This window comes from Notothenia rossii (genome assembly GCF_949606895.1).
Source record: "Notothenia rossii genome assembly, chromosome: 9".
Taxonomy (NCBI): domain Eukaryota; kingdom Metazoa; phylum Chordata; class Actinopteri; order Perciformes; family Nototheniidae; genus Notothenia; species Notothenia rossii.
The window spans coordinates 29,977,583-30,001,799 of NC_136907.1; the positions used below are offsets into that span (position 1 = coordinate 29,977,583).

The 24,217-nt window shown below is 40.0% G+C and overlaps 1 protein-coding gene across 1 annotated transcript in view; it reads left to right on the forward strand.

Annotated features, from left to right (window-relative positions):
- The window catches only part of kirrel3a (kirre like nephrin family adhesion molecule 3a), a 456,972-nt gene that overhangs the window by 219,240 nt on the left and 213,515 nt on the right, over positions 1-24,217 (forward strand). The window contains exon 3 of the mRNA XM_079650321.1: positions 17,816-17,965. Coding sequence (XP_079506447.1) covers positions 17,816-17,965 — 150 coding nt within the window. The remainder of the gene's footprint in view (positions 1-17,815; positions 17,966-24,217) is intronic.

Below are 24,217 nucleotides of genomic sequence, written 5' to 3' on the forward strand. Positions count from 1 at the left end.
GCCTTGTTGGAGCTCCGGCCCCCCCCCCCCCCCTCCCTGTGTGCTCTGATTGGTCAGCTCGCTGCTGCGAGGAGCTGACTGTGTGATCTGGCTTACTGGTGTGGTTTCCTGCTTGCTGCGAGACAGCGAGACATCGCGAATGGGCGCGGGAAGGGGGGCTGCTGAGGGGGCTGCAGCAGCAGCCCCACTAGCATGCAGAAAAAGCTACATAACACACAAGGGGATGGGTAATAACCGGAAAAGCATGACATGGGACCTTTAAACTTCCTCTGTGGAGGAAGTGACCTTTTAAGTGAAGGATTTTAATGTGCAGTGATGATACACTGAGATTACAAAGAGTGCAAAGAGTGGTGCCCACATGACCAGGAAGTTAGCAGGGAATGGAATGGAATATCAACAGTGGATTTTGGAATATTGCAGAAAATGTGTCAAAAACATGTTTATGATGTCTACATATTTTGTTCAGCAGGATAATCTACACATATTAACACTAATGTTATGAATTGTGTGCCTTAAATGTAGTCCACAGAAGTAAAAAGCTAACCATATGCTAAAAACAAACTACATCGGGCACATCTGCGCAACACTAACGCTAACGCCAATGCTAAAGGTGGCTAATGTTTAGCGTGATTCCGCTTAGTCTCATGAAAGGTTTCCTATCATGCAAAATGCACCTTTTTTTTAACAAAATGTTTATTCAACCATATGCAGATCAATTTTACATTGTTGAAATAAAAAACAAACAATTACTTCCAGTTCAGCAAACACAGAGAATTATACATTATGGTATCCTAAAAGTTACCAAAGAGGAATGAGAGAATATTGAATCGGCACAACACAAATAAATTAAAATACACAAGAATTAGTTTTGTTCAAGTCCACCCTTATATCTTTACAGCACCTTTTCACAATCGTAGCCCAAAATGATCGATTACAGGAGTCCATCTATTTACAAACACATCCGACTTCATCTGGAGTCTTGCTGTTATTTTTTCCATTGAGAACACCATCAATAGCCTGTCTCGCCACTGACGTAGGGTGGTTGGCAATGGTTTAAGCTAAGATATAGTTATCATCTTTCTTGCAACCAAGAGCAGTATATGCAGCAAATAACCCTTTATCTTAAACATAGCCCCTTCTGGGATTACTCCTGAGATATAATATTGTGGGTCTAGTGGTAAATTAATATTCAAGATGGCCAATATTTCTGTATGAATCCCTTCCCAGAATGACTTCATCTTCAGGCAGTCCCCAATCATGTGAGTGTGATCTCCAATCTGTTTACAATCCCTCCAACACAAATGTGTTAACGCTTTGTTATATTTTGAAACAATAAGAGGTTTTCCAATTAAATTCTTTCCATGAAAGGCTATTTGTTATTTTATGTCCCCTTTCACACCCATCTTCCCACGAGTCATCATCAATAATGACATTAATCTCCATCTCCCATTTTTCTTTAATGTCCAAAGTATTCCCTGACACGTGTCCTTGCAGACATTTGTATATTTTTGATACTATTTTTGTGAAACTCTTTTCTTTCATAATCCTTATTAGTAACAATTCTATGGAAGTGGGTCTTCGCTTAAGGGTATTCCATTCTCGATGTGACATTAAATAATTTCTCAATTGCAAGTATCTATAGAAATCATTAGAACCTAAACCAAATTGATCTTGTAATTGTTTAAATTGACAAAAAAAATTCACCCTCAAATATTTGGTCTATTATAACAAGTCCTTTCGGCGCCCAATTCCTGAATCCTGTATCCAGTTTACTTGTCCTAAAGTCCCCATTCTTTGCAATCTCCATCACCCTTGAAATTGTTAGCAGTGCTTCCACTTTTTTTAACCGCTATTGACCTTACTTTCTGGGTGCACTTCATCCATTCATTCTCTACCCCATGTTTCCTCCAGCTCTTTTGCCCCAGAAATGGCAGCATCTCAAGAGGCACTAATGGGCATGATTCCTTCTCTAATTCCAACCAAGTCGTCTCTCCATTTTGTGTAAGCCATTCAACCATACCACACAGTTGTGCTGCCCAGTAGTACAACTTCAAATTGGGAAGGTTGAGGCCTCCTTGATTCTTTGAATATGTTAACAGGTTCAATTTAATCCTAGGCTTTCTTCTTTTGCCATATAAATGTGGAAATCAACTTGTCTATCATTTTAAAGACCAAGACTGGAACATAGAGGGGGAGAGACTGAAACAAATATAATAATCTGGGAAGTATATTCATTCTTACGGTGTCAATTCTACCAAATAATGAATGTGGGAGAATCTCCCATCTAGCCATATCAAATGTTATTTCTGCCATTAATCTACCATAATTTGCCTTGTATAACTGTGAAGTCTTTGGAGTGATAATGATTCCCAGATACCTGAAACCTTGTGCTGACCATTTAAATGAAACATCCTTGTCTAATTGAGATGGCCAATCACCCACTAACAAAGCCTCCGATTTGGATTCATTAACTTTATACCCTGACACTTTACCAAACTCATCCAGGCAACTCCATAAAGTTGGAATTGAGGTTAGAGGATCACTAATATATAATATCACATTGTCTGCGTACAACGATAGTTTTTGTGTTCCTCCCCCCTCTGATATTCCATGGATTCTAGGGTTCTCCCTTATCATTTCTGCCAGAGGCTCTATACTAACTGCAAATAGCAGTGGGGAGAGGGGCGATCCTTGTCTGGTCCCTCTGTATAATTTAAATTGTTCGGATGTGTAGCCATTAACGCGGACCCTTGACACCGGATTGGAATTCAGAACTCTAACCCATTTAATCAAATCTGAATGAAATCCCATCTTCTCTAGTGTACATTCCAAATATAGCCAGTCTATCCTATCAAATGCTTTCTCAGCATCTAAGCTGAGAAGCATTGAAGACTGCGTACTTTTCCGTGCCATTGACATTATATTTAGGGTTCGTCTAATGTTATTCTTTCCCTGTCTTCTATATATGAATCCTGTCTGATCTGGGTTAACTAATGTAGTAATATATTTCTAGATCCTTTGAGCTATTATTGTACTCAAAATGTGTCCGTCATTGCATAGCAAACGGGTCTTTTCACCTCCTTGGGAATCACAGGTATTATTGCTTCAGACCATGTTTTGGGAGGTTGGTTCTCCTTAAGAGCATAATTAAATACTCTTTGCGAAAGTGGTGTGATCTCCTCCTTAAAACATTTGTAAAACTCCCCCGGGTACCCATCTATCCCTGGTGATTTATTGTTTTTCAACTTCTTCAATTTCCTCCTTTGTGATTGGTTCCACCATTGTTTTTGACTCTTGTTCCCTTAATTTAGGTAAATGCAATCCACCAAGGAAGGTTCTAATTGTTCCTGCTTTATCCTCTACCACTGGCGAGTCATATAGTGCTTTATAATAAACAGAAAAGGCTTCCACTACTTCTTTAGGGTGAGTCACAATTTTTTTCTTGGAGGGACTCATAATCTTCGGAACTATCGTGGTTGCTTGTGTTTTACGTAATTTAAATGCTAATAGCCGACTCGCTCTGTTTCCTGATCCATAATATCCCTGATTAGCAAATCGTAAAGCACCGTCGGCTTTATATGTCAATAAGTCACTCAAATCTCGCCTGAACCGGTCAAGAGCTTTCAGGGTGGATTCTGTTTTTGTCCTTTTGTGTTCTCGCTCCAACTCGTATGCAAGTTTCTAAATCGAATTGTTTCTTGTCACGTTCTTTTTTCAATCTCGAGGAGAGGGCTATTATTTTTCCCCCATTAACTGCTCTAGCTGCCGAAACTTCTCCATTATCATTATGTTTCAAATAATTATTAAATTATTCTCTTATACTTTGAGCTTGCGATATGTGAAATATATATATATTTATGCTGTCAAAATTATCGCGTTAACGGCGGTAATACATTTTTTGAATTAATTGCGTTAAAATATTTAACACATTTAACGTATGTGCAGAATGGCCCGCCCCATACATCCCACCAGTGGCAGCGCCAGGGTATGGCTGGGGTAGGCTACACCATACCAAGAAATGGCTTAGTCCCACCATGAAAAATGATGTTAAAGTAAGCAAAATAAAGTCCGCCAACTCGCGCCGAGAATTGCACAGACAGCAGTTAGTAAGATTGATTTCAGTAGCCACTTGTCTGGACATACCGAAGACCAGAAACGGTTTTGAAAACTTTTGTCACGTAGTGATCGTCTCTCAATAGAACATATTTGATAATGTCTTCTGGCCAATCAGAATCAATATAACGGTGTGGTGTTGTTGCAGGAAGTCCCGACGGAGAATACTTTTGCTGTAGTAGGCCTACAGGGGTGCACATAACTGGTACGCAGGTTATGTGCCTAATCTGAAATGCGTACCGTCACTTGTGTCACAAAGTGCATTTGCGTACCGACGTAGCCTACTTGTGAAGCTTTTCCAGAAGGCGGTTAGATCACCAGACGACAGAGTCGGTCTCCGTGTGCACAGACAGGGCTGCTGTTAACGTCGGTCTGTACAACGGAATTGTGCCAAAACTACGCCAACCGGCTGTGGAGGGAGACTCCCCCCCTTCACTGGAAAACTGCGCTAAAACAGCTGATCACAACGTTCACACTCTGTGGTCACGAAGTACTCCACTAGCCCCCTCGTCGACTTTCCTGAAGTACTCCCCCGTTGATAGAAATCAACACGTAATGACCCCACGGTGTGATGATTGATAGGTGTGTGGGCTGTCTTTCATTTTGACACACAGAAAAATGTTATAATAAACATACATACTGTATGTTAAATAGATTTATCCGCCTTCTTTTATTTATCTTTTCATTCCCACAACAATATACATAAAAACATTGCATATTTTGGACATAGTTTGAATGGTGATTAATGGTGATTAATTCATTTTTAAGCTGCGATTCATCTGATTAAAAATTGTAGTCGTTTGACAGCCCTAATATATATATATATATATATATATATATATATATATATATATATAACATAGGTTTACAGCCTCTCATGGGTCAAGTCCATTATGCAACAGGATATGGATGAGGGTATAATTTGGTCCTGGTTAAATAAAGGTAAAATAAAATGTCTCTTCCTGTCGGGCCATACTGATGTTTTTGCATGTTTTAGCCATTTTACTGCAAATACTGTAGACTCTCAATCATCATATATGTGCAGTGAATGTTTTTTTCTACCAGGCGGATAGGAAGTCCAATACAGCTTTTTCATTATTGTCAAGGAAACCTTAAAATGGAGTACAAGTCAACCTTTAGCCACAATAAGATATAAAATATGAACATTTTGATGGAGTACACAAATCAATCCAAAAATGTTGTCTTTAAAAAATGCTTTTATACACACACATTTAACTAGATAATAGGAAAACCACACCTATATACAGTATGTAGCTCACTAAATGATTTGAACTTCTCAATATTCCTTGGAAGAGATCAGCAAAATTGTTGTGTTTTTATTGTGAATTAATTACACATATTCTTGTTAAATCATGACTTTACTCTCTAGATGTGTCAAATGTTGGATGAGGCAATATATTGCAATGTTGGGGAAGACAAATTGTAAATCAAAAAGCTGCAATGGCGATCCATCGTTTGGCCCATTTTTGGATTAGCCGGAGTTGACGGTTGCATCACCGCCAAGAAGGGTTAGGGCCTCAAAACGACTCCTATGGGTGACATCAGTGACAAACGTCCATAATTGATATTGTCTATTCTTGTTTGTTGCCAACTGAACCCATCTAGAAACGATATGACTGTAAAAAAACCTACCCCTGAAGAACTCACTTTCATGTGGCTTTGGTAATGTGTGAGTACTGTGCGGTGTGTCCTGTCATAATATTTGTTAAAAAACTATAACTTTCACTGACAAATAACTATATTCATGAATATAAAAACTAAGGGTTTATTTACCTTGATAGATAGAAAGGGGAAATAAATATAACATTGAAATGGAAGAGGACGGCTCTGCCAATGGTTTCCCATTATTTAATTGACCGGCAGGTTGCAGTCATGCAACAGGAGCTGCAGAGATATGGCAGCAATGTGCCGACAAAGGTAGGGAAGAAGAAGACTGCAGGTGAGTAAACTTGGATATAAATAATGCAGGTTTCAGGATATATCCACAGAGGTCTCCTCCTCTCAAACAGGCCCGGTGACTAAAGCCGGAAAAACACTGAAGGAAGCAGTTTCACTTTAAAAATGTGTTTGTGTCCGGTGATGACAGGGCGGAGCATTCACATTTAGATACAACCTGAACACTAAGTTTGCTCAGCCTTTTTCTCTGAAAAAATTAATACCAGGCTGATGATCCTTATCTGGTAAAAACATATGGCTAACATCAACACATCTTAGCGAGTATGGGAAGAATGTGGCTTGATACTTGAGAAGTCAATTGAAGACAGCTTCTGGCTGACAAACAAAATACTGACGCATCAACTGACCGTTGATTCAAATCACAGATTTCTCTAGGTTTTAAAAAATGGCTAGCAACATTTTGGATAGTTCCCAACTCCACAAAATATTTAACATAAGTTGTGTCGTTTTTACACAAAAAAGGGCTGAAGTGACACATCTTTAAGTGAGATACTTTCTTTACGTGTTTTACGGTATGTAAGGGCAAGGGCCAAAGGCAAGACAGAATGATGCTTTACAATATGATTCTCCAGTGAACATCTTCCTCTTTTTTATTTATTTTGAATACCTATTTACATACAATACAATCTCTAACCACCATGATGATGTAAGGTACCATTTGTTTTGCTTAAAAAGTCAAGAGCCATTTAAGCATATGAATATGTAAAAGTAAAAGTTGGCAAGACAGTTGTATATCCTTTGAATTTTATTTTAAATAATTAAATCATAATTTATTATAATTATAACCTTTTTGTTTAGTTTTGAATAAAGTCCAAGAGATGAAATGGGGTTAATCCAGTAGGAAGTGGGAAAGTCTGCAAGCCTGGATCGTAAAGATTTGTTGTTTAATAGTGATAACTTGTTAACCTGTGTCAAGTCTAGTCATGTATTTATTATGTTTTTTACTTCATGCCGTGTTAAATAGGGTGTTCCTTTGTGCCATGTACATTTTCAAATTCATTTATTTTTAGCTCCAACCACCGGAATTCGCTATGATAGTCAATAAAACTCTCCTGGTGAATTTTATTCAAATTCCAACAACATTTACCCCTCCCTCATCAACCTTGAAGTTTAGCCTCACGTAGGGTGGTCCTTACAATTGAAAGTCGGAAAGTCTAAGCTCCAACCCCCATCATTAATTCTATTAGTCAAGAAAACTCTCCTGGTTAATTTTTTGCTCAATCTGACAACATGTACCCCTCCCTCATCGACCTGGGCTGCCACACCAGCAGCCACGGTGCTGCAACGGAGGCTACACTTGGTTGATTGATAAATGTTGTCAGATTGAGCACAAAATTCACCAGGAGAGTTCTCTTGACTAATAGAATGAATTCTGGGGGTTGGAGCTTAGACTTTCCGACTTTCAATTTTAAGGACCACCCTAGTGTTAAAGTTTAATGTCTTCAGGTAGGTAGTGATTTAGTTTAAACAAAACATCAAGACTGAGCTGCCTCTGTGACTACTAGAACATCTCCTCACAAACAAAGTGGCTTAATAACTATTACCTTGGATAAACGGCCAATATCAAATAGATTAACATTAAAACTAGGGTATTGTTTGCCCATTATTTATATACCTTCCTTTATTTCAGTGTTTTTGAACCTATCTTTAGTCAAACCAACCATTCTCTCAGCCTTTATTGAGGATATAGGTCTTCGTCCTTGTAGACAAACATAAAAATCCCACAGTGGTTATTTTCTTCTTTGGTTTACACTTTGAAAGACATCTTTGTTAGCTCAATTTATCTTTGTGTTGGTGTTGTATCACACATTGGGAAAAACTTCAAAACATACCGTCCAGCTTTTCTGCTTCTTGATACACAACAACATGAAACGTTTCCTCATCAGTATGTCCAGCTGGGTTACAAAAAGTCAACATTTGAATGTTGCAATTTATTACAACATCTGCTGCTTTGGCAGATGGTTAATCGTGTTTTGCTCTTTGGCGAACCACATGTGACTTCTTACCCCCCTCAAGTCTTCCATCTTTCCCCAGGCTGTTTTGAAGACTCAAACTGCCTGCGGAAAAAAATCCCTCCTATCAGCTTTATGAGTGGAGTGTGTGTTGAGGTGCAGGCCGAGGTCAATAACTGCACACCTCATCGACATGTCTTTGACCTCCAGTAGAAGTGAAGACAATCTACATCATTTGTTGCTAGGTTTGTAATGCCATGCAGACATATTTTAGCAAGTTAACATGATGCATTCCCCAGAAGACCCTGCCTGCATTGGCCTCTTTTCCCTGCTCCTATTTTGTCATGCAGTGTTCACCTAATTGGGCCTGGGAGAACAATTCTCCGCCATGACATCTTCCCCATCTCCGTCCAGGGCCTTTCCCTGGTGTCCCTGCAAGTCATAATGATCGGGACCCCAGGTACCCACCGGTGTCTAACCAAACATTACTATCGACTGAGCTTGGCAGAGGGAGATAGAAAGGACAGAAGCTCAGTGTGCACATGTTAATGAGTGTTTAACCCTCCTGTTGGGTTCGTTTCTCCCCCTTTACTTTTTACTTTACTTTACTGTTAATTTTGACCACTCTGTTTGAACTGCTCTTACATTAACACAAAAACCATTAATCATCACCAAATGTTTTTAACAGTCTGTTAAGCTGTAAACAATTTCTCAGACTAATTGCAGTGAATATGCATGAATAGGCACTGAAAATGTAAATGAACATGGTGTCAAGTTGTGGGTGTGTACTATCTGATGGATAACCATTATCTAGGGTTACCTTCCTTTCCTATGGAAGATGTAAAGTTGACTAAACTTCAAAATGCATGCCTATGGATGCCTGCTGTGGAGGATATTATTTGGTTAAATGTGTATTTACCTGCATTTGTTTGTGCACATGTGGGCGTGTCAGAGCGTAAACAGCACTTTTTTGATTGCACATCAATGTAAAGAACTAGAGTGAGCTTGAAAGCCTATATCTTTCTATGTTTTTTCCTCTCTCTTCAACTGTGGATGTTTATTCAGGGCTGACAGTGTAATTGGCCTTTTTGCCCGGACAACCTATGAGAGCCCTTCCTGCTGACACCACACTGCCATTTAAACAGGTTATTATAGTTACTGAAAGAGCAGAAGGAAAACAAATGTACAGGCCTGCTGGATCAAAAAAGATAAGCAATTGTCAAACTAAACAATGTTGAACGTACAAAAGCATGAGCATTGAAGTAGGATATTGCAGTAATTCAAATCAAATATGGATTTAATGAAGGAGTGAAGATTGAAATGTAATGCTACTGCACTGCAAATGGCCTTTGAAAGGAAAGATGTTGGTTTATAAAAGAAAAGCTGAAGGAAGTCCTAAAATGAGGAATAAGTTAGCATTTTACCACTTCCGGTGGCCTAGTCTCATTGTCTTTTTCAACACGTTTTGGTTAAATACCTGAAATAAGATCTGTGGTTAACAGTTTTGCTGTTTGATTCTACGACATAAAATACATCAGAAAATACCCCACTGGTGAATGTCCGAAGCTTTAAAGTGTCGTAAAAAAACGGTAGTTGCCAGATGATGCCAGCTGCAACTGTCTGAATAAGACTACTAAACGTCATCATGCAGAACATGCATGATAAAGCCGTCTTTAGCGTGCGACCAGTCGACTGTAATCACCTTTTATTATAGCCTAACGTTAGCTTATCACATATAGCAATTGCGTTTAGGGTTAAATAATAATAACAGTGGTGTCATCTTGTTAAGGTTATCCTGTGGAACAAAATGTGTTAGTATCATAGACATGTGTTTGCCAAAGAGAATATTTTCTGCAATATTCCATAATCCAACAGAAAAATCCCATTGTTCTTTGTTGCGATGCTTACTGACGGGCCGATACGATAGGATACGTTATGATATAACTTTATCATCAGATCGAGTCTGAAATGTTTCTTGCATCAAAGCAGCTCCATTTGCAACATCAACAAGGACACATATTTAGGACAAGATACAAGGGAACAAACATTGAACAAGACATGAAAAGAAACATGCACAAGACCCTCTAACGTACATTTGACCTGGGATTTGATGGGCACAATTCATATTCAGTGTTCAGGACGTGGTTGGGGTCAGAGATTATGTTTTGGCCAGCCTAACTATGTTGTTATAGACTGGCCAACATGGTCTTCGTACAAAAATCAGTCATCTCTGCAACACTCTATTAAATTCTTCAAAAGAAATTCTATTTTTTATTGTACGAGGTATTTTTTGTATGTTCGCTGGATTTTGACCATAGGCTCCTGGCATCCATCAGGTTCCTTGTAATGATATTAAATAATGCAGAAGGTGCCTGAATCCATTCATACAGGACCCAATTAGCAAACCAGACTTGCACATAGAACATCTTAATTACAAATTAGTGTGAAAATCATTCAATTAACACCCAAGCTACACATTAAAAAGCTATGTTTACATCCTTATAGCTCTCAACATAAAGCTGGCTGAATAGCTAATGTCTGATTAAAAAGACTGACAATATTAATGGTCAACACATGCCCACATTAAATAACTTTCACTTAAGATTTGATTTATAAAACATGCAGGCTCACACAAATGTCCAATTGTGAAGAAAAGGGAAAAACTATAATTTCAGGCCCCTTCGTGTGTCAGATATTTTCACTAACTCACGCCATTTCCAAAAACAACATTGAACACATTCTGCATGCAAATTGTATCATAATGTTCTCTTTCAAAGCGGGTGTCGTTTAAACAGAAAATGCTTTCGAGGCAGAATACATGTGTTAAATTTCTCCGTTCTGGCTAGAATCCGACTGACAGCTCCACTCTGCCCACCACTTTGTCCACATTTCCTCTGCATCCGGATCGCATTTCAACAGAGGTGGGAGTAAGTCCTACATTTGCAAGTCATGAGCAAGTCTCAAGTTTTGATCAACAAGTATCAAGCAAGTCCCAAGTCACTGTGGTGAGAGTCAAGCAAGTCAAGTCAAGTCATTGCTCAGGTCAAGCAAGTCAAGTCAAGGCATACAAAATTCTGATGAATATGCCCAGTTTCCGCATTTAAATCAGTGAAAAGACAGTGGTTATGAAAATGGATTCAACCCACACTATGATCTTCATTACATACACAGTTAATAATTTGAAATCTAATTTAGACCGATGACAATCATATTAGATTCATATTAACCCCAGAACTGCAGACAATATAGCTATGACTCAAAAAGTCTGTTCAAAAAGGATTCTAGGTAAGAAGATCATATATGGTATTTGCCATTACACATATTTAATTTACATTTCTGTTAACACTAGAACCGCCAACAGCGTCAGCACCTACATAGATATCATTTTCAAATCATTTCATTTGTTCCTTTCCTTATAAACTAAGTAGGACGATTTAAAACTCACTTAATTGATTTAATTTAGAAATTGCTTCAGTTTATCATCATAACAGATCAAAAAGTTCAGATTCATTTTACAATAAATCAAGGAATGATGCACTTCTACAAACAAATACAACCTAATTAAAACATTTAAACAAACTACTAAAAGTAGATTCAACAGTTTAAAGGAATTTCTCATAATAACATGGGGGAAATAAACGAGGCATCTCTTTTCCTCTCTCTCTCTCCCTCTCCTGACAGCCCGTCAGTATCAGGGTTAGTCAAAATGAATCCCTTGGCGGTTCTAGTGTTCATTTACCGTTTTGTCTTCTCTTTGCAATGCTTAATCGATTTGAAACCAAGTCTAACGTAGCTTAAACTTAACGTTAGCTTTCTAGCTAACACAACACATTCACGTACCTTTCTCTGTGGGTTTTTTTGTAGTGACGAATGAATTTGGATGTTGTGGTGGTCCTGTCACTAATCTTTATGCTGCAGAACCTGCATACCGCTGTTTTCTTCTTGTTTGCGTCATCGACAAAATAATCCTTGAATCCAAACTTGACTATTGGTGGAGTAACGCTAGCCGCTGCCATGTTAACTGAGACTCCTGCCTTCTAGTGGGTTGCGAGGTTTGCGCGCATGGCGCTATAATCACCCAATCACATTTCGAAAAAACTAAACATTATACAGTATCTCAATACAAAAACAAATGCAAATATTGAATTTTAAAAAGTCAAGTCCTTTCAACTCATCTGTCTCAAGCTAAAGTCAAGTCTCAAGTAATGAATACCAAGTCAAAGTCAAGTCAAGTCAAGTCTTTTATCAATGTTATTCAAGCAAGTCTTAAGTCCAAAAATATGCGACTCGAGTCTGACCCGAGTCAAGTCATGTGACTCCAGTCCCCACCTCTGCATTTCAATGTTCTGTCCTTCAGCTTGATAAGCAGGCCACGGTTCAACAAAATTAAACCTAAAGGGCTCGCGAATTATACTTTGGCGGCCGTTAATATACGTGGGCGGCCCGCCCAAGTAAAGTCTATGTGTGGGAAATCTCTCTCTCTCTCTCTCTCTCTCTCTGTGCAATGCTTTTGTATTTTTCCCCTTCAATTCGGAGAAGCAAATAATTTTTTCAGAGTAAAGGATGGCAGAAGACACTACACTACCCATAATCCCCAGCTTTCGTTTAGGACTACACCATCATGTGCTCTGTTTGACAAACCCCATGATTAGTTCTCAAGCTCTGTGATTTTAATGGCCAAACTGACTTTAAAATAGGCATTTTCCACCGAGAATAAAACGAAGTTCGGCCATGTTTTTTTTTTCTGCAGGGAGAGATTTGAAGATCACGTGACATAGACGCCAGCCATTGGAATGAATGGAATGCAGTTGGAGGTCAACCAATCACAGAGCTTGAGAACTAATCACGGGGTTTGTCAAACAGAGCACATGGTGTAGTCCTAAACGATAGCTGGGGATTCTGGGTAGTGTAATGTCTTCTTCCATCCTTTAATCCGAAAAAATATTTGTTTCTCCGAATCGAAGGGGAAAAATACAAAAGCATTGCACACAATTTAAACCAATCAATGTTGTGTAATTAACAAGGATAATCTGGTGTTTTTTAGTCGATGAGTAGTGCAGATATCACTGTAAAATCAATCGACAGTAAGGGGAATACTTACTTCCGGGTGTACAATTCTTCGTTATCCAATGGGAATGGACTCTCACATTGCCTTTAAGGGCAGCCGACACAAACGAATGCCGTGCTTCCATGAGCGTCAAATCCCGCCGCAGATGGGAATACATTGCAATCAGTTGAAAGCTATTTGCGTCCCTTTATGAAGCTGAAGGAGCCTAGGAGCGTCACAACTGCACGCCACAGGACCCTGACCAAGCGTCGCTCCTGGACGTTTATGGAGTGAGAGTGTGTTGCTAAAACAGACCACAGCTGCACATAAATGGACATATTCTGCCCTTTTTTTAAATCTTCATATCAGTATGTAGTGTCTCTACTGGAACATGTCTCCATGCTTTATGTTCAAAAAGCTCTTTATTGTTCTCATACTGCCTGTGCTGCAGCACCTCTTTTCACCCTCTGTCTGAAACCAGAGCCCAGTCTGCTCTGATTGGTTAGCTGGCCGGCTCTGTTGTGATTGGTCAACCACTCAGAGATGTCCCGCCCCTTAGCCTATCACATACAATGTGTTGGAGCACTAGCCAATAGAAGTGCGAGTGTTACATAGTGATGTCACTATGTTACGGAAGGATTTTTTTATCACGTTTTTATTAGCTCTTTTAGTAATTTAGTAATACCTCTTTGAGGCTAGGACTTCTCTGCAGCACCACAATTTCATTCAGATTATATTTTCACATATTTTGACTACCAATTTGTACACTTACTTTGATTTGGAAATGTCACTAATCCATATTACAATTAGATTACATTTCAATTCATCGTGCAGCCCAAGCTACTGCCAAAATAAACCTGAAAGAAAATAATCTCTACTGACTGCTGTATTGGATATTACTGATAAATGAATCAATTTAATATATTCAAAACATGCTATCCATCTGGTAGGAGGATAGCAATCTGATTAAGGAAGAGCTGAATGTATAAATGGGTCAATAAAAGGTCCCATGTCATGGCCATTTCTACGGATCATAATTCCATTGTTGAGGTATACTAGAATAGATTTATATTGTGCAATTTTCCAAACTCACATTGGTTTCTCATACAGCATCTCTGTATAGTATGTGTTTTCACTCTCTGTCCTAAACGGCTTGTTGGAGCTCCTGCCCCCCCCCCCCTCCCTTAGAGCCCACTATGCTCTGACGCTGCGGGGCTCGCTGCTGGAGCGGACAGTGTGAGCTGGGTTAATTTCCTGCTTGCTGCGTGGGGTCTGCGAGACAGCGAGACATCGCGAATGGACGCGGGAAGGGGGGGATGCTGAGGGGGCTGCAGCACCCCCATATGCGAGGCTCCACTAGCACCCCCCCCAGCGCGTCACAGTTTCGCCGCTGAGAGAATGTGTGTGTGTGAGGAGCTCCAAGGATTTGTCCATTTGGACCAATGGGTCCATTTGGGTATCGTTACGTCACCATACCTAGGAAGAAAAAAATGGGAAAAGAGAAATGTCCAACGAGGCGTTCTGGGGCAGCATAGACAGGTCTTTTCTGTGTTAGAGTTGTACTCGCTACAGGGTGTACTTTGAGAGTTTGTGACTCTGCAGACCGTTCCAATGCATACAAAGCTACATAACACACAAGGGGACGGGTAATACCTTTAAGTAGATTTCTCTAGGCTTTCTTGTGTACAAATAACAGTCCCTGCAGGTGTTTGGTCTTCCTAATGTTCCCATGTGATTCTTCTCACCTGTTTAATGGACCACACAGAAGGAGTAAACACTGAGGCAATAAACCATCCAAAGTTTAAGTCACAGTACCGAGAAGTACTGTGGACATTAGTTCTAATTTAAAATATGCGGGGTATATCGTCAACAAATATCCAGTCATAATTAGTCAATTTAGTTTTAACTTATTAGTGAATTAGCCGTGATTAAGTGTGTATGTCGTTTGAAATTAGCCATAGAGATGCATTGGTCCTTTATTCCAATGTAATGAGATAGCATTTTTCATAAACCCTGTTTTTGCTACGGACCAATGTTAGCAAGGGACTTCCAAAGTGCCCTAGCCATTGATTGATGCTCAGTAGAATAAATAGCTGTATTTTAGATGGAATCAATACGCATTAATGTTATTTACTTTGCCCATTTGGCTTTAATGGACCCGCTCTCCCGTCTTAGCCAACCCCCCCCCTCCAGCAGGCTCCCTCTCAAAATAGACTGATCTGCCTGCATACTCATTCCCTCTCCCCTCCCTCCTTAATTCTTCCCTTTCTTTAATTCCTCCCCAACTATTCTCGCCCTGCATCCATTGAGTGGACTCTGTAGAATAGATGACATATTATCAAACATTTGAAAACATTCTTTGTCTGAGAATCCAAATGTATGTGAAATGGTATGAATCTCAAGACTCAACAGTACACAACAAATTAATCAGCTAATTGCTCAACTGGAGAGGAGAATACTTGGGATCATGTGTGTTAGGTACCAAGCAGTAAGGTAAGAAACTGGGATTTTATTTACCCAAAAATCCCAATAAACATTATAAACCAAGAATCTTTAATAACTAGGCCTATTAAAGAAGTCAACAGAATATACCTCAAATAAATATAACAGCTGTTAACTAAAACAACATGGCCTGTCATCATGAGAAAACAAGGGGCATACTGTGGCTTGGCCAAATCACATAGAAAACAAGGGGTAATTAAGATTAGCAGAATACAAAAGGACACTGACAAAACCTAAATACCCCCTTTGACATAAGCATGTGGTTTGTCCCAATTGGCTGCTTGCAGTATGTCATCAGCCCTCAGTCACATCTTTTACTGGACCAGGAAGTAACCTCCCCCAACGACCACGGTGACTCAAAGACAAAGAAAGTCAAACAAATACTTGTGCTGGCTGTGCTAAAATGTGTGAAATTGTACGTAATAATGTCAGGTTACAAGTGAATAAAGAGTTGACCATTTCAATCAAAAGTGTGGTGTTAGTTGTTAGTATGTTTTACTGCAACTGAAATGAAGCAAAATTACTGAGGGTGCAGTGTGTTTCACCCTGTGTGTCTGTGACCATCACACTGTGACATCATCAGCACTGCCTAGTGGCCTATAGATAAGATAAGATGTACTTTATTAATCCCAATTTGGTTTATGCTGTTGCAGCAGCATAAAACAAAACAAGGAATTTCACATAATAACAAATTAAAAGAGTAGAAATAAACAATTCTAAAATAGAAACACCTCAAAATTGAAAGAGAAATAAACCAGCATTAGAGAGTATACCAAATGTAGGAATCAATTTCCGAAAAGTGCAACACTGAAACTATGGAAGCTCTTGGTGCGTTCTTAAACTGAAATGTCATATTTACACACTGATTGTGGAACCTTTCACACACATAATATTGAGACAAATCTACCTCCATACACATGTGACCATGCAGATTGGCTGTTTGGCTGAAACGTATATAAAGTCAAGTAGAATTAAGAAACAGCTCTTCTTTCGGTTGCATCGTCAAAGTGTAATATGATTAACTTCTCTGTCATTTAAAATAATGCACTCAGGCAAAATTGAATTATTTCCCCCTACCAACCAAAGGCACCAAGGCAAATATGACCCAATACACAATGTACATTTCAGAAGAGATTTATTTAATTGGAAAGAGGATTAAATAGTTATAAAATTAATTTATTTGACATTGTGCGCAATAGGAGGGTTGAAGGTTTATGAGAAGAGTCTTTGGCAATTAAACTACATCGTGACATTAGTACTTTAATTGGGAAATGAGGCCATGAGATGTACAGAAATAATACACTGATGGATTTAAAATTTGAATCCATGAAGATGATTGCCCCTCAGCGGTAGTGACGAAATGGATGGATGGATGGATTGAAAAAAAGGATAGATAGCTTCATTCACTGCTGATGTGAGTGCATTCTTGTTGTGACACACAAACACAAAAAGGGACTACCATTCGAGCATTAGTTTAAAATAAATGCCTTTTACTTTGTTTGTTTAGAAAAAACTGAAACAAAAGCACATCACAGCAACAATGCTGGTCTACAAAATGAAGCATCTGCATAAACATGTGTTAACATTCTCATACTTGCATGAAAACATAAAATATCCTAAAGTAAATTAACCTGAAAACACACTGACTGACAATATTCAGTCCACATACACAACTCATTGAGGTGATTACACTATTGGTATATGTCCATATTATCTAGCAGGTGACTTACTGTTTCTCATGACACACTAAAAAAGCAATACAGTATAAATGTAATATCTGAATTAACGCTTTCAAGTTTTTTCACTTTCACATTCATTATATGTCTCTGTCGCGACTTTTATACATCTTTTTATCACTTTACTTTATGTTAAAATAAAGAATTACTTGCAAATCACTGTAACGTGGCTGCATACTTTTGGCTAGGTCTAATAAGTGATGCCTTTACCTATTGTGGGTTTCACCTAAAGGACCCCTGGGCTGCCCTCTGTGCCTGTATGAGCTTTACTCCTTGTAACTTGATCTACTAAGTATCATGGATGGCATTGCCCATGAACATTCATCAGATTATAACAGGTAAAAAATAAATAAAGTGCTTTTACAACAGAAATACATGTCAATAAACATTCTGGTTCTCGGCCTGATGTTACTGTGGGTTTCACACTGTGCATATGGTGTTGGGTCACATTGATAATAATGGCAGTTTCTCCAAACATTGTGTTGCAGGTTACCCACGGTATGACATCATTGGAGACCACAGTAAAGGAGAATACCACCTCCTGATCCAGCGAACAGAGATTCAAGATGATGCTTTCTTCGAGTGCCAGGCCATCCAGGCGGCCATCAGGTCCCGCCCCGCCCGCCTCACTGTGCTGGGTATGTCTCAACTCCTCAATGCATGATCCATGTATTTGGTTTATCTGTTTCCTGTTTTACTTTGAAATGTTTTATCTCCCTCTGTAATGTCTGTGTTTACTTCCTGTTTTGATTGTCTGTCCTGGCTGTTTCTATTGTTTTTCAAGCCCAGTCTAGATTGGATTTGGTAGCCGCTGCAGCCTCTTGCGTTGCAGTCAGTGCTAGCCATGCTGTTAACATTCAAACGGTCCTGTGTAACCAGAATTTGTAACATAACGTGACAATGTTGCTAAGTAACAAAGTACAAACTGTATACTGTATACTGTTTCGATGTACACAACGTGGCACACAAGAAAAACAAGCTACAGATTGTTTACCATGCTTCATAAATGCATGGTGTATTCATATTAAAGATTAATTCATATTGCTGCGGCTCTGCATAACTCTGATTGTGAGTTATATTTAAAAAGCACTATTTTCCTCTACTTTGAAGAAAATGCTTTATGAAGCGTCTGTAGCTGTCAAATACATGTTTTGCAGGGTGAAATAGCCGCTTGTGATTCTGTCGTTATTTTGATGTTTTTGTCATGCGGTATTTGCCGTAGTCAGATCTTACCTGGGTTGGAAAAACTAGACGCGTCCTTAGCAGTTTCATCTGTTCAGCATCGACCCTGCAACCAGCTGACCTCCTGTACGATTGCATTTTATGATTAGTTCTGCTTGTATTTAAGTCTGTTTTTTTGTTGACCGTTTTTGTTCGTCGTACATCTGAAAGTTTGGTTCTCCTCTGCCTTGACTAGAATAAACCTTTCATGCATTTTCTGTGAGGAATATCTCCTACATGTATATCAAATCATGAATTTGGATACAATTAGATTCATGTGAAAGAGCTGAAAGTCGAGATATATGTGGAATTATAATATATGAGGCTGATATATCAGTGCAATGTGCTCAAACCAGATGCTAATCATATAATGTCCCTCTCAATCGGTTTTCCATCAGCTTGTCATTTGTTCCTGATCAATAGGACTTATTTGATGCACAAAAAAAGGCTTTGCATCAAATAACAGCAGCCTGCAGGCAAGAAAGGACTACACTGATTACCATTATTGATTCAGCCCTGCCTCATTTGAAGCATGATATATTCCAAAGGTATCAGTTCATTATTCAAGCACCATCGCTCAAAACTCCATCATTAGCTGCAGTTTTACCCGCTAATCTTTCACTGGTTACTTAATGGGGAGAGTAGTGGAAGACAGGGGGAGGAGTTAGGCAGTTGGGATCCATTAAAATGATTAATTATAGATAAGAGGGGTACCATTTGTTTAGATTTGTTTCCATGCGGCTGGAAGGTGGAGGAGACAAATCATTTAGACATTAGCCTGACATTTAATCCCAGTCAAATTGGCTTGCTTTGGGAAATAAAACTGCAGATGAAGCTGCTGGCATTGTTCCAAGAGTGAGGCAACACACTTAGTAGATTAAGCTAAATGTGTTGCGCTTTACTCGAGAAGAAGACAAATCAATGTGCCTCTTTTAACTGTAATGGGCAAAATGCACCACATTTTTATCCAAACAAGAACAATTATGCAAATAAGAGACAACAACAAAAATCTCTGATGGAGGGTTGACTATTAGATACATTCACATAAGTACATACTGATTCAATCATTCAGCAACTGTCTGTGTAGTGCTGTTTGTGGCACAGTGCCAATAGTCTGCCAGACAGAAGACACATTCTCATTTGACAGGGAGGGAACTATACCATAATGATTGACAGACAAAAAGACAATAAGCACAGACGACTGTTTTAGATCGCTGTCATGCTACAGAGTTTACACAGTACAGGTGCATTCTGGGCTTTGATTGATCTTGAAAACAACGAGTATGGATTATTCATACCTGTGCTGTTCACACACGTCACCATGTTCTTTGTTGTATGAGGTAGATGTTTGTAGGCAAATTGTTTCTGCAGCAGCATCAAATGTAGGGCTTTTAATCTACAAATACACCTTTTATTTCTCACAGTTTGGATTAAAAGATGATCTGATTAGAATTTGGTAGTCAACCTTCAAAGTTTGTTCTATTCTTGTGAAATATATTTTTGTGACAAACGTAGAATTGAACTAAAGGAAAAGCTGAAGTTTGGAGGTCAAATCAGTCAATGTTATCTAATGTCTGTCCCATTATCCTAAACACAATATTTCTCAATAAGACAAACATGCACTTGGACTCAAGCATGCACTAATAATAACCTTTAAATGGTTGTGAGACTGAAATATTGGTAACACTTTACAATAAGGTACACAAAATGTGCTTAGTTAGTGAGTAGTGAATAAGGAACGACTAGATAGTTAATGGTTAGTTAATGAGTTCATCAGTGACTGTGATTGAAGAACTGATGGTTAGTTACTGGTAAACAGACTGGGGGATACTGAGTTTCCTGTCTTTTGTTTTTGTAGTGATGTGATGTGACGGCCAATAGATGGCCCAATATACAATCGCGACAACTGAAAACTGCTGTACCACCGAAGAAGAATAAAGTCACGTAACTTTCCAGGATGTTGTGCGATGAATCGACACAGCATGGGCTTCAGTGACGACCGACACCATTTACCGTTTACAGTTTCACCAATTCATTAAACTTCCGTAAAGCTGACATCTGTGCTGGAGTTTCTTTGAAAGTGTTTAACTGGATGGATAGCCTACACCGAAGCGACTTATATATGGGGTTTTTCTCTTAACGACACGTATTTTGACAAGAGCGACTTGTGCTCTGGTGCGATTTGTAGTCCGGAAAATACGGTAATGTTATCTTGGCAATTTCATAGTTATTCTGCAATTCTGTAATATGTGTATATCAGTGGCGAACCGTCAGGGCCTTCAAGGTATTCAGAGAATACCTTGGAACACTCAGATAAAACAAACTAAAAATCGATTTAATTATATAAATAAAATGTAATAAAATGAATAAATAAGAATCGTATCTGTGTTGTTGATCTGTAATATTACAGTGTTACGTTGATTTGTTTGTCCTTCTCGGATCATGCACTAGGCATTGCAGTGGTTTTGTGTTAGAAAAGAAAGCAACCAGATATTGTTCTGGGTCTCTGGGTAGAATATCCTTCAACCAAGGTATTCTACATCCTTGATAGAATGCCCTGGGCATTGCATTGAATGAGAGCGTATGTTTGGACTGACAGTTTGATCAACCAATTATATATTGATTTGTAGCCAATGGGCATATTCTTTCAGAGTTCCCCTTGGTTCCAGGGTACTCTAGGCCCGCTGGTTAACTGCTCGAGATAGAGGATCTAGATGAATGCAATGAAGCAATTCATGCCATTTTATTGTTTTTAACGTTGAAATGACAAGTGCAACAGGTGAAGATGAAGTTGTTGCGGAATTGTGAGTGACCTTTTCAAGATGACATTTCAGTGAAAAGACGGACATTACGGCGGGGTGTGTGTGTTTCTACAGAAGGTCCAGTTGTGATAGACACGGTTCGCCACTGGTGTATATATATATATTATGATAGTGACGTGAGCAGTGATGTGGTGATGTGACGTGCAACGTGGATGTTAAAGGACCTTATTAGGACATATTTTCTCCCGGGCCGCTGAGGGTGCTGGTGTTGTTTGTTCGCCGCTCCTCCACCCAAAATCTTGTTCTTTAGTCCAGATCAGAACCTCTCTTGTCTGGCTCTCTAATTTTTAAAGGTCAGTCATCAGCAAAAATAGCACCATCTTTCTATCGAATTGACACGGATCCTTGTGTTGTCATCTCCTACCTGCTGGCTCTTTCCTGCTCACCGGTCCCTAGCCCGCTAGCATTATCGGACCTAGCAGGCTGCTACCTAGATGCTCCTCGGCTCCCAAAAGTATTTTCTGTCTCAACCCTGACTCCACCCTAACTCCGCGGCTTATCTGGGTCTTCCCATCCCGCTGCGATCAGCCGGCTTCCCGGCTGACATCGTCTCTCCCTGCCGCCTACAGCCTGTGCACTGTGGCTATCAAGCTAGCTAACAAGCTAGTAGGCTGGTCACCCGGCTCCCACTCTGCGCCAGGCTGTCAGCCCCTCCTACGAATCTCCACTGGAATTATTCTCCTGATATGCTGTGGATTATCCTTCTGATTCTACCTGGACTCACGGCCCGTCCACACAGCAGCGTTAAAAAAATCTTCCAACGCTTCTGCCCATTCACTTTGAATGGGGTGACGTCACTTTGCCTCACCTTTCGCTGAACTGCATTGTGGAAAAGCAAAGCGGAGATTTCCAGGCATCTCAGGATTCAAAAGTTGAGCAATGTTCAACTTTTGAAGCTGAGGTGGAAGCATCAGCCAATGAAAAAACGGCTTATGCAAATCTGACAGTACAAGCGCTAGCCAATCAAACCGCGTGTAAGCTGGGAGTGACATAACGCAGTTCATTTTCTATATTCCTAACAAAATGGAGGAGAAATTAGTTATTGCGGTAGCAAATCACCCGGTTCTTTATGACCAGTCCCTATTTACTTACCGGGATAAAAACCGGAGGAACCAGGCATGGAGGGAGGTGGCAGAGACAGTGGGTGAAACTGGTAGGTTTTCGCCTGTTTGGGGATTTTATATCCAGTTTACTTATTTTTAACATTGCTATTGCTTTGTATGTCGGGGGCGGGAGATTCATGTGATTGGTTGTTGGTCGCGTTGCTCGCAAAAAATCCCCAAGCTTCAGATACGCCCACCTCCAAGAATTTTTTTCGCTGCTGTGTAGACGTACCGTCACACCGCTCCTTTTTCCACGGTCATCCGGCTCCTGCTCTCTGCTGCCCGGGTCCCCAGCATTAGCTAGCTCTGTGCTAGCGCCACTTCAATGGATCATGCCACCGCTCTACTCCCTGTCAGATCTCCACTCCTTTAATAACGGCCTGCCTCCGGACTGCTTGGACATCCTCGCAGATAATGAAATACTCCGCAAACGTCGTCCTCCACACAGAGGATCTGGCCCTACGTTTTTTTTTCATTCCACGTCTCCACACTCCATCCTGTCACACGCCCACACTACGCCATCACAACAAACAACACGTGAATCTGACCAATCTCCTTCGACTCTCCCAGTCCACACAACCCCTCCCAATGCAACATCACCTCAGAGCAGCCCTGATCAATACACGCTTCATCCACAATAAAAGCCACATTCTGAATGAATTCATGAAAGACAATAAACTGGACTTTCTGTATCCGCCCGAAGACTAGATAGACTATTTTTCTATGAATCAAATCACCCCAGCAGGATTCACATACATTGACAAACCTCGCCCACAAGGACATAAACACTACCATAATCTCCATCCCAGATGTTTCTTCATTTGAACACCTGATCTTCAAACTCTCTGGTCCCACTCCCCTGGTCACAGCCATCATCTACCGTCCGCCGAAGCCAATCCCCTCCTTTCTCTCCGACCTATCTGACATTCTCACTAAGCTTTCTGCCATATCCCCATCTATTCTCCTCTTAGGGGATTTTAACATTCATGTTAAAGACCCGACCTGCAAATATGCCTCTGAATTTGCTGCAACTTCTCTCAACAAATCAACTTGCTAACACACATCCGTGGTCACATCCTGGACTTGGTCTGCTCCACTGGTCTCACCATCCATCATCTGTCCAGCCTCAATCTCCACATCTCTGATCACCTGGCCATCATCATGGACATCAACATCCCCTTCCCCGCCCAAAAACGCACAATACCCTACAGAAATCTCAAATCCATCTCACCTTCAGCAATCACTGCCTCTATTACCTGCAAGATGTCTGTGTCCCCCCCCCCCACTTTCTGAAAATCCATCTGAACTTGTGGACTATTATAACAGCACCCTCTCCTTCTGTCTCAATGAACTGGCGCCCACAAAAACAAAAAATGTCTCTTTCATACACTCTGCACCCTGGTATACCCCCGAACTCCGCCAAATGAAATCAAGGAAACGTCAACTTCATCAGTTCCCCATTCTCTAAAACTGGCTGCTGTCACACCCACTCTCAAAAGACCTAGACTCACACCTGACATCATGTCCAACTTCCGGCCCATCTCAAATCTTCCCTTTCTGTCAAAAATACTTGAACGTGTCATTGCCTCACAACTAAAATCCCACCTCAGCTCCAATGACCTCTTTGAGCCATTTCAATCCGGTTTCCGATCAAAACACAGCACAGCTCTTCTGAAAATCACAAACTGCCTCCTCCTCTCCTCTGACTCCGGCAACCTGAACATCCTCCTCGACCTCGCCGCAG